Raw genomic sequence first — 13,101 nt, 5'->3', positions numbered from 1 at the left:
GGGGATTGAAGTTCAAACTCAACCTAAATATGAAAATAAACAGAACATTTCAGTTCAAAACACCAAGTAATGAAAATATGTATTAAAGAAATTGAATGGGATCTTAAGCACTTAGAAATTTCAAAAATATTGTACGAATTAGAATTCATAACATATGATATACGAATTGGATAACGTTGTACACGACTGGGCACAATTTTCAAGGACCCGTTTTGGCTCGTGAGGGCTACTTTCAAAACTACTGGCTGAAATTATACAGCCAGTATAATTAAAGAGCACCAAGACCAGATAAAAGCGTATCATGTATATTTTTGGTTTGTGACATCTTTAATGTGGCAAGTTAATATGTAAAGAACAACAACTCCCCAGCCTGTGCCAAGGTTTAAGGAAGAAAAACCTCTCAGCCATTATACATTCCCACAAGAAGCTCAGCAGCAGAAATACAAAACAGTATTTTACACCAAAAAATACAAACATCCATTTACAGATAGGTAGTCAAGCAAGACTTGTTCGGGTGATGTCCTTTACAATTATTTGTTCATAATTTCTTCCTTTTTAAAAAGTCTTCTAAAGACAATTTACAAGAAACATATGGTAAATATCCTTTTTATAGAAACAATCTGTAAAAAAAAAACATTCTAATGTCGTCCTCTGAGTTGACATAGAATTTAAACATATTTACCAAGGCATTTTCTCTGAATTAGGAACATCCACACTTGACCCCAACGCTAAATAAACACCCGGACCACGTAAGAGTTGCTTCATTTGAGAATATGTTTTAAATGTGATATGTACAAAAGCTAATTCAGACTAATCCAAAACATCACTTTGTCTATTATTCTGAGCAATGCTGGTGACAGGACCTCTTCCTGGTAAAGAAGGGTCCTCCAAGCTACAAATCCACAGAGAAACAAAAGGACAAAATCAAACAAGACTTGATATAATACAGTTGAGTACAAAAATAGAACATGAACAAGAGACAAATCACAGACATCCCACTTGGAAGTGTAAACATATCCAATCTGCTACAGGTTATTAGGCTTTGGAGAAGTAGGGTCCTCAACATTGCTTTAGGAGCCCTATATAAAACTCTGGTTTGCAGTCCTCAGTAAATCTTAGTGTCCATGAAAATGTAGGTCACATACAAATGTGGATTTCTTGCCGTTCAGATTCTTATATCAATGTGTATGGATAGAAGTTGGCTGGCACCTGTGATATGTTGCCATGGCACATTTCATCATGTTGAAGCACCTCAGCGTGGGATGTTGCATTCCAACAACAAGGATTTAGCTGCAGTTGAAACATACAGTAAAAGCAGGCCAAATTCTAGTCCCCATTACATGTGCAAGATGTATACATCACAGCCAAGGATGCCAACTGCATTGCATGCTAAGAATGTGTCTACATAGCAACAATCCACCACCAATTCTGACCATTTAACTTACAGTAAGCATAGATCATCATTCTACACCTTTTCCCATTTTCATGTGAAAGACTATGGAGAGCTTGGTTAGCTGACAGGTGTGATAAGTGTAAATGGCACTTTGCAAAATTGTTGTTAAACAAAAAACATCCCCAGTCATCCAGTGTCAAGAGCAGAACAGTGCGCATTTGCACATTTTCACTTCCATTAAGACAGCATTAGACCAACTGCACCAACACAGAGACACGAGCTGCAGTGACATGTACCATTCCATTGTTTCAAGACAAGGGAGGAAGTGGAGGGGTTTGATGGTAGTCAGGTCTAGCTCGAAGGAGTGGCCTGGGTTTGTTCAATCTTGTAGCAGTGGCTCAGATGTCCATGTAATCATCCTCCTCATCCCCATCGTCTGATTCACTCTCCAGAGAGGACTCCTGGCTGGAGGTCTCCTGCACCTCCAGGGCCGGCTGGCTCAGCGTCTCCTTCTTCACTGTGGCCGCCGACTGGGAGGACAGGATCACGTTCTATACAGGAACAGGAGCAGAGAACAGCAGGGTTTAGTTTCACTGACAGACAGGGTGAGAAGACAGAAAGTTGCCAGAAAGATAGAGAAATAGATAGGATAGAGAGATAAATAGAGAAATAGATAGGATAGAGAGAGATAAATAGAGAGAGATAAATAGATAGGATAGAGAGAGAGCGATACATAGATAGGATAGGGAGAGAGAGAGATAGGATAGAGAAAAATAGATATATAGGAGAGATAAATAGATAGGAGAGAGAGAATAGAGAGAGATAAATAGATACAGTGAGGGGGAAAAGTATTTGATCCCCTGCTGATTTTGTACGTTTGCCCACTGACAAAGAAATTATCAGTATATAATTTTAATGGTAGGTTTATTTGAACAGTGAGAGACAGAATAACAACAAAAAAATCCAGAAAAACCCATGTCAAAAATGTTATAAATTGATTTGCATTTTAATGAGGGAAATAAGTAGAGGTCGACCGATTAATCGGAATGGCCGATTAATTAGTGCCGATTTCAAGTTTTCATAACAATCGGAAATCMGTAATTTTGGACGCCGATTTTGACGATTATTATTATTATTTTTTAAATATATATATATTTTTTTTACACCTTTATTTAACTAGGCAAGTCAGTTAAGAACACATTCTTATTTTCAATGATGGCCTAGGAACGGTGGGTTAACTGCCTTGTTCAGGGGCAGAACGACAGATTTTTACCTTGTCAGCTCAGGGAAACAATCTTGCAACCTTACAGTTAACTAGTCCAACGCTCTAACCACCTGCCTCACGAGGAGCCCACCTGTTACGCAAATGCAGTAAGAGGCCAAGGTAAGTTGCTAGCTAGCATTAAACTTATCTTATAAAAAACAATCAATCAATCAATCATAATCACTAGTTATAACTACACATGGTTGATGATATTACTAGTTTATCTAGCGTGTCCTGCATTGCATATAATCGATGCAGTGCGCATTCGTGAAAAAGGACTGTCGTTGCCCCAACGTGTACCTAACCATGAACATCAATGCCTTTCTTAAAATCAATACACAGAAGTATACCTGCATATTTAGCTAAAAGAAATTCAGGTTAGCAGGCAATATTAACCAGGTGAAATTGTGTCACTTCTCTTGCGTTCATTGCACACAGAGTCAGGGTATATGCAACAGTTTGGGCCGCCTGGCTCATTGCGAACTAATTTGCCAGAATTTTACGTAATTATGACATAACATTGAAGGTTGTGCAATGTAACAGGAATATTTAGACTTATGGATGCCACCCGTTAGATAAAATACGGAAAGGTTCCGTATTTCACTGAAAGAATAAACGTTTTGTTTTCGAGATGATAGTTTCCGGATTCGACCATATTAATGACCTAAGGCTCATATTTCTGTGTGTTATTATGTTATAATTAAGTCTATGATTTGATAGAGCAGTCTGACTGAGCGATGGTAGGCACCAGCATGCTCGTAAGCATTCATTCAAACAGCACTTTCGTGCGTTTTGCCAGATGCTCTTCGCTGTGCTTCAAGCCTATCAACTCCCAAGATTAGCCTGTTGTAACCGATGTGAAATGGCTAGCTAGTTAGCAGGGTGCGCGCTAATAGCGTTTCAAACGTCACTCGCTCTGAGACTTGGAGTAGTTGTTCCCCTTGCTCTGCATGGGTAACGCTGCTTCGAGGGTGGCTGTTGTCGATGTGTTTCTGGTTCGAGCCCAGGTAGCAGCGAGGAGAGGGATGGAAGCTATACTGTTATGCTGGTAATACTAAAGTGCCTATAAGAACATCCAATAGTCAAAGGTWWATGAAATACAAATCGTATAGAGAGAAATAGTCCTATAATAACTACAACCTAAAACTTCTTACCTGGGAATATTGAAGACTCATGTTAAAAGGAACCACCAGCTTTCATATGTTCTCATGTTCTGAGCAAGGAACTTAAACGTTAGCTTTCTTACATGGCACATATTGCACTTTTACTTTCTTCTCTGACACTTTGTTTCTGCATTATTTAAACCAAATTAAACATGTTTCATTATTTATTTGAGGCTAAATTGATTTTATTGATGTATTATATTAAGTTAAAATAAGTGTTCATTCAGTATTGTTGTAATTGTCATTATTACAAATAAAAAAATRGTCCGATTAATTGGTATTGGCTTTTTTTTTGTCCTCCAAAAATCGGTATCGGTGTTGAAAAATCATAATCGGTCGACCTCTAGAAATAAGTATTTGACCCCTATGCAAAACATGACTTAGTACTTGGTGGCAAAACCCTTGTTGGCAATCACAGAGGTCAGACGTTCTTGTAGTTGGCCACCAGGTTTGCACACATCTCAGGAGGGATTTTGTCCCACTCCTCTTTGCAGATCTTCTRCAAGTCATTAAGGTTTCGAGGCTGACGTTTGGCAACTCGAACCTTCAGCTCCCTCCACAGATTTTTTATGGGATTAAGGTCTGGAGACTGGCTAGGKCACTCCAGGACCTTAATGTGCTTCTTCTTGAGCCACTCCTTTGTTGCCTTGGCCGTGTGTRTTGGGTCATTGTCATGCTGGAATACCCATCCACGACCCATTTTCAATYCCCTGGCTGAGGGAAGGAGGTTCTCACCCAAGATTTGAGGTTCTCACTCCACGAGGTGAGATCTTGTCCATCGTCCCTTTGATGAGGTGAAGTTGTCCTGTCCCCTTAGCAGAAAAACACCCCCAAAGCATAATGTTTCCACCTCCATGTTTGACGGTGGGGATGGTGTTCTTGGGGTCATAGACAGCATTCCTCCTCCTCCAAACACGGCGAGTTGAGTTGATGCCAAAGAGCTCCATTTTGGTCTCATCTGACCACAACACTTTCACCCAGTTGTCCTCRGAATCATTCAGATGTTCATTGGCAAACTTCAGACGGGCATGTACTTGTGCTTTCTTGAGCAGGGGGACCTTGCGGGCGCTGCAGGATTTCAGTCCTTCACGGCGTAGTGTGTTACCAATTGTTTTCTTGGTGACTATGGTCCCAGCTGCCTTGAGATCATTGACAAGATCCTCCCGTGTAGTTCTGGGCTGATTCCTCACCGTTCTCATGATCATTGCAACTCCACGAGGTGAGATCTTGCATGGAGCCCCAGGCCCGAGGGAGATTGACAGTTCTTTTGTGTTTCTTCCATTTGCGAATAATCGCACCAACTGTTGTCACCTTCTCACCAAGCTGCTTGGCGATGGTCTTGTAGCCCATTCCAGCCTTGTGTAGGTCTACAATCTTGTCCCTGACATCCTTGGAGAGCTCTTTGGTCTTGGCCATGGTGGAGAGTTTGGAATCTGATTGATTGATTGCTTCTGTGGACAGGTGTCTTTTATACAGGTAACAAGCTCAGATTAGGAGCACTCCCTTTAAGAGTGGGAGTGGGAGCCAGACAGACACCTGCCAGACACCTGGGAGCCAGAAATCTTTCTGATTGAGAGGGGGTCAAATAGTTATTTCCCTCATTAAAATGCAAATCAATTTATACAATTTTTGACATTCGTTTTTCTGGATTTATTTGTTGTTATTCTGTCTCTCACTATTCAAATAAACCTACCATTAAAATTATAGACTGATCATTTCTTTGTCAGTGGGCAAACGTACAAAATCAGCAGGGGATCAAATACTTTTCCCCCTCACTGTAGGNGTGTCTTTTATACAGGTAACAAGCTCAGATTAGGAGCACTCCCTTTAAGAGTGGGAGTGGGAGCCAGACAGACACCTGCCAGACACCTGGGAGCCAGAAATCTTTCTGATTGAGAGGGGGTCAAATAGTTATTTCCCTCATTAAAATGCAAATCAATTTATACAATTTTTGACATTCGTTTTTCTGGATTTATTTGTTGTTATTCTGTCTCTCACTATTCAAATAAACCTACCATTAAAATTATAGACTGATCATTTCTTTGTCAGTGGGCAAACGTACAAAATCAGCAGGGGATCAAATACTTTTCCCCCTCACTGTAGGAGAAAGAGAAAGGAAGAGAGAGAGAGCACCTTGAGTCTCTGCTTGGTTTCCTCTGAAATACTTCCTTTGGGGGAGAGCAGGGTGGGAGTAGGCGGGGTGACGGTGATCTCCGGGGGGAACTTGGTGACGGTGGAGGGGATGAAGAGCTTTGGCATGTTGGGGGGGATGCGTGAGCGGATACGACTAGGGTCCGAAATCTTGGACTGCTCACTGCTGCCATACAGCTGCTGGTCTAAACAACAGAGGCGGTAGAGACAGATGGGACAGAGAAACATTGTGATAACTTCTCACATGGATCCTCCCCTTATTGGAATTCTTACTTGGTAATTCCTGGTTGTAAATGTTCTTACCTGAGCAGGGTTGTGTGGCACTACAGGAAGGAGGCTCGTCATGGTACCAGCCTGCAGCCTCCTGCCCTGGGGACACAGTGGCCAACTTCATTTGTTGGCAAAGATGAGACTCCTGCTGTCTGTAGGACAGTCCCTCTGGGGGCTCCTCACGTTCCTCTGGAGAAACACAACCACATCACCTGTCACAATCCATACAGCATTCAAAACACATACACTAGCACAGTGAAGAAAGACATAATGGCAGGCTCTCACTCATACTTCTGGGGTTGACAGAATAACCCATTTCAGACTGATTCAGTATGCAGTGCACTATACTAACGCAACAATGTTTGCAATGACCAACATTAACACGAGCTTACTGGAAGACACATTTAATTTTTAATACACAGAAAAACAAAGCCACTGATTTCAAACAGTGCTCCAGGCTGCCATAACAGATCCCACAATGAAAGCTGGAGGAAAATAGGAAATACGAGGGAAAGTAATGCCTCAGCCTGCCTGCGAGATCCTCATGTAGCATCGTTCAGTAGCGCTCGCAGCCCTGCCAGCATATACAATCATCCACTCTCTCTCTACCCGACCTCTTCATTCAGGTTCATTCAGGTTGCCTGGGAAACCATTAGTAGATTTCAGTGTCGAGCTTCCTGATGCTGAGCATTGATCTCCTTAACCTCACACCTCACGTGTGCGCACTCATGTGGATGATACCCTCCTTAAATATTCAATGTACTCAACAATCAGGACGGTAAACTGAAGAGGCTTGACACGATTGTGTCATAAGGAAACACTGCATCATCAGGAGAACAGTGTTCCGAGTTAAAGACATAACATTATTTCAAACACTTCCATCTGTAAGTGTCAAATGTACTATGTACTAAGGAGACATTAGTGACTTACTAAACTAGAAATTCAATATTCAACCAGGTCATGACGTACAGAAGTTACATAACACAGCTCTGGGTGGGCAAGTGTGCCCCTTGCTGGCTGGCTATCTAATTACACAGAGACAGAGACAAACAGAGAGTGAGAGAAACAGAGCGAGAGAGAGAGAGAGAGAAGCTCTGACAGTTAAATCTGTCCTCCTCCCCTAGAGAAGCAGGTACAAAGCAGGGAATCATCAACTGCAGATACAGCACAGTGAAAAAAAACAGTTTGTAGCTAACTTACTGTGGCTGTTACAAATCTATTCACATTACAATATATTCTCCAAAGAGGATCCACACAATTTTATTGAAATGTTTGATGAACTTATCCTCTTTGTAGCAGCATATTTTAAACACGTTTTTTATCAGACCAGTTTAACAGGCAGTGCTACTGTTGTGTTTTATGAAATGTACCGCGAGAGGAGGGAGGAAAGAAACTGACCTGTTTGGGGGTGGAAGGCCATAGTTGAAGCAGGGTGGATAGGCAGGGGTGCTCTCCTGTGCTGGGGCTGACAATGCTCGTGGGAGCCGCTGGCTGGAGGTCTGGGCACCTTGCCATGGGGTTCGTACTGGAGTTTGGCTTGGCTGTCCTGGACAGACAGGGGGTGGCAGGCAGCGTGACTGAGCAGGACCGGGGTGGGCAGAGAGGCAGGGAAGAAGATGTCGCGGTGCTCCTTGGAGTACTTAGGTGTTGTCGGGGCATCACTGGCAGACTGATAAAGATAAAGACAGAGTGGCAGTAAGGAGGAGGAGCCTGACGGAGTGCCCATCTGCAGTAGAATCTTCTTTCCCCTGTACATAGACCCGCCGGAGAAACAGTTTGAGTCATTATAACCAATGCCATCTCACTGTTCACACAAAAAAATGACCTTCATTACAATTACACTGACTTAATGCTAGAGCGGTGTCCTGTGGAGGTATCAGGGGGTCTGAGGCTTACTTTTCTGTGTGGAACCTGTAGTGTGTGGAGTCAGACTGGGCAAGCATGCAGGCCGCTGGAGGGGGATCTGATCTGCCACCACAGGAACACAACTCCAGGACTACACTCCGACCCTGCCTGCCACTCTCCCATGCGTGTTTTGAGGACTACTCATAAACACAAGACCTGCACAAACAACCTGTGACAAGAGCTGCCCTGCTCCCACAGCTGCTGTCATGGCAACCGGAAGAACACAGCCAATGGAAAATGGCATGAATACAGTTTCTGTMCGGTTTTCCCTCAAATAGGAACGTTTTAGACTGAATGCCAGGGACACATTGGATAACTGGGAAGGAGGAATTCGAGGCAGGGCACTGATAATGATATACAGCAGTAGTAAAGCTAATCAAATGAAGGTAAGAAGTCAGAGGGTCAGTGTAATTTCATCTCACTTTAAAGATTCAAACCAAATGAATGCACAAGATGGAGTCTAGATGACTTTCTATAATCTTATCATGACTCATGTCGAGGTTAAAGTTGGAATCCATTGCGGTGAAACTGAAACGTCCATTTGCTATATTACAATAACAAAGACATTACTTCCAATAACGAACACGGTTTGATTCTCTCTGACATCATTGCATGCGCGATAGAAGAGTATGTACTAAGACTTGTTAAATTTATTACTTTGCCGAATGTTCATCTCCTTTTCAAAAACAAAACAAATGTGCCTGGGGGCGACCAATGGCACCGCTTCACCTTCCGCGGGCCTCAGCTTTAAGGTAACATGCCTATCAGGTTGCCACACAACACAAGGTTAGTCTGGATCAGTCAGCTGATCTACCGATAACATAGCTCACTTGGTATTTTTCTCAGGATCCCACTGCAGGGATTCCGAGTTGTTTATTACGAGGCTCCATGAGGGATTTACACAGGCTTCAACAAACCAACCAAACCTCCAGCTGCAACAGGCCCACATCTCAGCTCAACACAGACCAACAGCAGCTCCTACAGGGTTCCATTGCGAGCTTTGAAGCTTCTTATATCATGAATTATACATAAAAGACATAGGAACACAATAAAGACCCTTTGCTCTGAGAATAAGTACCTAAGAGCACTGCAGCAGATTCTTCCGTGTAGCCTAGTTGTTGTTTCCACCATTCATTGAGTATCATATCAAGACTGCTTACAGCCAGACTGGTTTCAAAGTGGGTGGTCCCTTCTGCAATTACTGAGATGTGGTTTAAAAAGCAGCTTATCAGTCTGTGTATGTCATCTCCTGTTCTGATAATCTTTTAATTAAATTATTGCCTCTCCAAGTTATCGTTATAGCCAAGTTATCGTTACTCCAAATAACATAGTTCAAGGGCTGTCATTGTTTCTTTGAGACCTGAAGCTCCATATTCTTCATCGACTTTGGCAGGTGGCACTGAAGGCTTTGAGATGTGACCTGACTTCTTGGTAAGGAGGACAGAGTGCAAATGAGACCAAGGCCGCCCACAAAATTTTGCAAATAAGTCCCAAGTAAATGGATGGGTGAAACAGCAAGATATTAAAAAGAATCCTGTCAATACATGACTAGCAGATCATCCCACCCACATGAGTAACAACCAGGCCCCTGCAGGGGAGTTTCTTAGCCTTATGCCAACCTCCTCTTTCCAGGTGTCAGCTCTGTCTCAAAGACCACATAGCCCAGCAGTACAATAACAGCTTCGATACATTAACAATGGCAACTCCGCAACTCATTATAATTGAGTGTCTAGATATAAACTCATTATTTTCAGGCTCAGTAAAATGTAATCTCTATACACAAGAGAGTGCTCACAGTGTGCTCACTAATGTGAGGATCAATCGGTTTGGTGACTATGCTACGTTGTATGAATCTTCTGTCTCCGTTCACAGGTGTGACTCAGTCATCTAGATTTGTGCACCTGAAAGAGCATAAAGTGAATAGGTGGCAGGGAGCAGAGGATCACCCCGAACAGTCATTTTCTGCTCTGCTATATTAGCCCCATATACAGTGTCTTCAGAAAGTATTCATACCCCTTGACTTATTCCACATTGTTTTGTTACAGCCTGAACTCAAAATGGATCACTTAAAACATTTTTTATCTACACATACAATACCCCATAATGACAAAGTGAAAACATGTTTTAGAAATGTTTGCAAATTGATTGAAAATGAAATACAGAATATTCACAATACAGAATCAGCCAATACATGTTAGAATCACCTTTGTCATCGATTGCAGCTTTGAGTCTTTCTGGGTAAGTCTAAGAGCTTTCCACACCTGGATTGTACAGTATTAAAATTCTTCAAGCTCTGTTAAGTTGGTTGTTGATCATTGCTAGACATCCATTTTCAAGTCTTGCCATTGATTTTCAAGCCGATTAAAGTCAAAACTGTAACTTGGCCACTTAGGAACATTCAATGTCGTCTTGGTAAGCAACTCCAGTGTATATTTGGCCTTGTGTTTTCCTCTAGGATGTTGCCCGTGCTTAGCTCTATTCCGTTTCTTTTTATCCTAAAAAACTCCCTAGTCCTTGTCAATGACAAGCATACCCATAACATGATGCAGCCACCACCATGCTTGAAAATATGATTTGTGGTACTCCGTGACACGTTGTGTTTGCCTCAAACATAACGTTTTGTATTCAGGACATCATTTCTTTGCCACATTTTTTTGCAGTTTTACTTTAGTGCCTTATTGCAAACAAGATGTATGTTTTAGAATGTATTCTGTACAGGCTTCGTCTTTTCAATCTGTCATTTAGGTTAGTATTGTGGATTATCTACAATGTTGTTGATCCATCCTCAGATTTCACCTATCACAGCCAAACCATTCGCCTCATTGTGAAATCCCTCTCCGGCAACGGAGTTAGGAAGGGTTCCTGTATCTTTGCAGTGACTGGGTGTATTGATACAGCATCCAAAGTGTAATTAATAACGTCACCATGTTCAAAGGGATATTCAAATTCTGCTTTTATTTTTACCCTTCTACCAACAGGTCCCCTTCTTTGAGAGGCATTGGAAAACCTCCCTGGTCCTCGTGGTTGAATCTGTGTTTAAAATTCACTGCTCGACTGGGGGACCTTACAGATAATTGTATGTGTGGGGTACAAAGATGAGGTAGTCATTCAAAAATCATGTTAAACACTATTATTGAGTCCATGCAACTTATTATACGACTTGTTAAGCAAATTGGTACTCCTGAACTCATTTAGGCTTGCCATTTACTGACATTTCAGCTTTACATTTTTTTATCAATATGTAAACATTTGAAATTATGGGGTATTGTGTGTAGGCCAGTGACACCAAATCTCAATTTAATCAATTTTAAATTCAGACTGTAACAAAATGTGGAAAAAGTCCAGGGGTGTACTTTCTGAAGGCACTGTATTAGGCCTTACAAATAACAACCACTAGAATAGTAACTAGACCTTGAATACAAACAACAATGTCAATTAAATCTAAAACATGGATTAGTGAGTAAAATCACATGGGAAACCTAGATGTAGTGTGATAAATTGGACACACTGATGACAACTGACCACATTTACACACTGTTATGAAACCATCCTGCTTGGATCCAGCATCAAAGTCTTATCTACATTATGACTTACGATGCACACATACACAGAGCCTTTATAAGGCCATGATCACAACCCTTATCTGTATAAATTATGCTAAATAACTGTAAATTGTGAGCTATAGTAGCCTACCCATTGTTTTCTCCCTTTAGTATGCCGTACTGTGGTTTACATGACCGAGACAACAGGATGAGAGACCCTAGCCGGATGCGGAGGCAGTGGGAGTGGGGCTCAGTGACGACCCACAGATGAGGCAGAAGAACTGATGATTTTTATAAAGAATGCGAGAGATAAACACAAAGCTCAGCTGCAATGATTATAGGTTAGAGTGAGCATCACACAACAAAGCTATTATAACGGGCTTTTCCCCCCAGTTTCACATTCAATATCACTATCATTTTAATTTTAATTTGACTGTGTCTAGCGTCTCTGCATATGGCTGCAGAATAAACTTGTGTTAAATTCTCCCTATAGAATTCAAAATGTACCATTTCCTTCCATGWGCAAATAAGCAATGCTGCACATATCAATGGTAATACTCAGTTCAAACCAATAACAAGTTCTGCAACTACTGTGTGAAGACAGAGGACAAAAGGGAACATTCTCACTGCACCTGGGGTTATTTTAAGCACGGGCAGGATGGTGCAGAGAAATAAAGCCTTGGGATTTACCCAGCTAGAACACAGCTCATCTTACTACAGACAGACACAGCATGTTAATAGCACACACCGTCTCACGTGCTCTATGGAAGAGAGAAGAATGTCAGTCCATTAGGAAACTCAATACTATGATCTAGTTGACAGCTTCTGCAGCCAGTCACTGCTGTGTTGCCCGCCCATGGCGCTCTGCAGGCTTCACAAGCTAACAGCACAGCACCCAAATAAGGGCAAACAGAACTAGCACAAAACCCCAGCTAGTTATTTCCCTCAGTTAGGCTACAGTGAATGGGTCCCAACAGCTGTTGCCTTATTGTGTCAATAAATAACCTTTACTATAACCACTGAGACCCTCAATCTGAAAGGACTGTCTTTCCTACACAGTCAGAGACACTAGCAGTCAGACATTGAGTAGAGTGTATTATTTGGCATTAGAGTAATTGAAACTCATTTGACACATACAGTGCATTCGGAAAGTATTCAGACCCCTTGACTTTTCCCACATTTTGTTAGGTTACAGCCTTATTCTAAAATCAAATAATTTTCCTCATCAATCTCCACACAATACACCATGATGACAAATCGAAAATAGGTTTTAAGAAACGTTTGCAAATGTATTAAAGATTAAAAAATAAATAAATAATACCTTATTTACATAAGTATTCAGACCCTTTGCTATAAGACTAGAAATTGAGCTCAGGCGCATCTTGTTTCCCATTGACCAACCTTGAAATATTT

The 13,101-nt window shown here is 41.6% G+C and overlaps 1 protein-coding gene across 5 annotated transcripts in view; it reads right to left on the bottom strand.

Moving 5' to 3' along the window:
• Positions 1-289: 289 nt before the first annotated feature.
• LOC111973775 (calcineurin-binding protein cabin-1) overlaps positions 290-13,101 on the bottom strand; it is a 61,060-nt gene continuing 48,248 nt past the window's right edge. For all 5 annotated transcript variants that reach the window (XM_024001176.2, XM_024001179.2, XM_024001181.2 and 2 more), the window contains 4 exons: positions 7,640-7,910; positions 6,275-6,430; positions 5,954-6,156; positions 290-1,944 (listed from right to left, as the gene is read on the bottom strand). In XM_024001176.2, the coding sequence (XP_023856944.1) occupies positions 1,792-1,944; positions 5,954-6,156; positions 6,275-6,430; positions 7,640-7,910 (783 nt within the window). In that variant the 3' untranslated portion in view covers positions 290-1,791. The remainder of the gene's footprint in view (positions 1,945-5,953; positions 6,157-6,274; positions 6,431-7,639; positions 7,911-13,101) is intronic.

The sequence above is a fragment of the Salvelinus sp. IW2-2015 genome, linkage group LG15 (assembly GCF_002910315.2).
Source record: "Salvelinus sp. IW2-2015 linkage group LG15, ASM291031v2, whole genome shotgun sequence".
In the NCBI taxonomy this organism is placed as follows: Eukaryota; Metazoa; Chordata; class Actinopteri; order Salmoniformes; family Salmonidae; genus Salvelinus; species Salvelinus sp. IW2-2015.
This window is presented reverse-complemented; position numbering and strand designations above follow the sequence as displayed.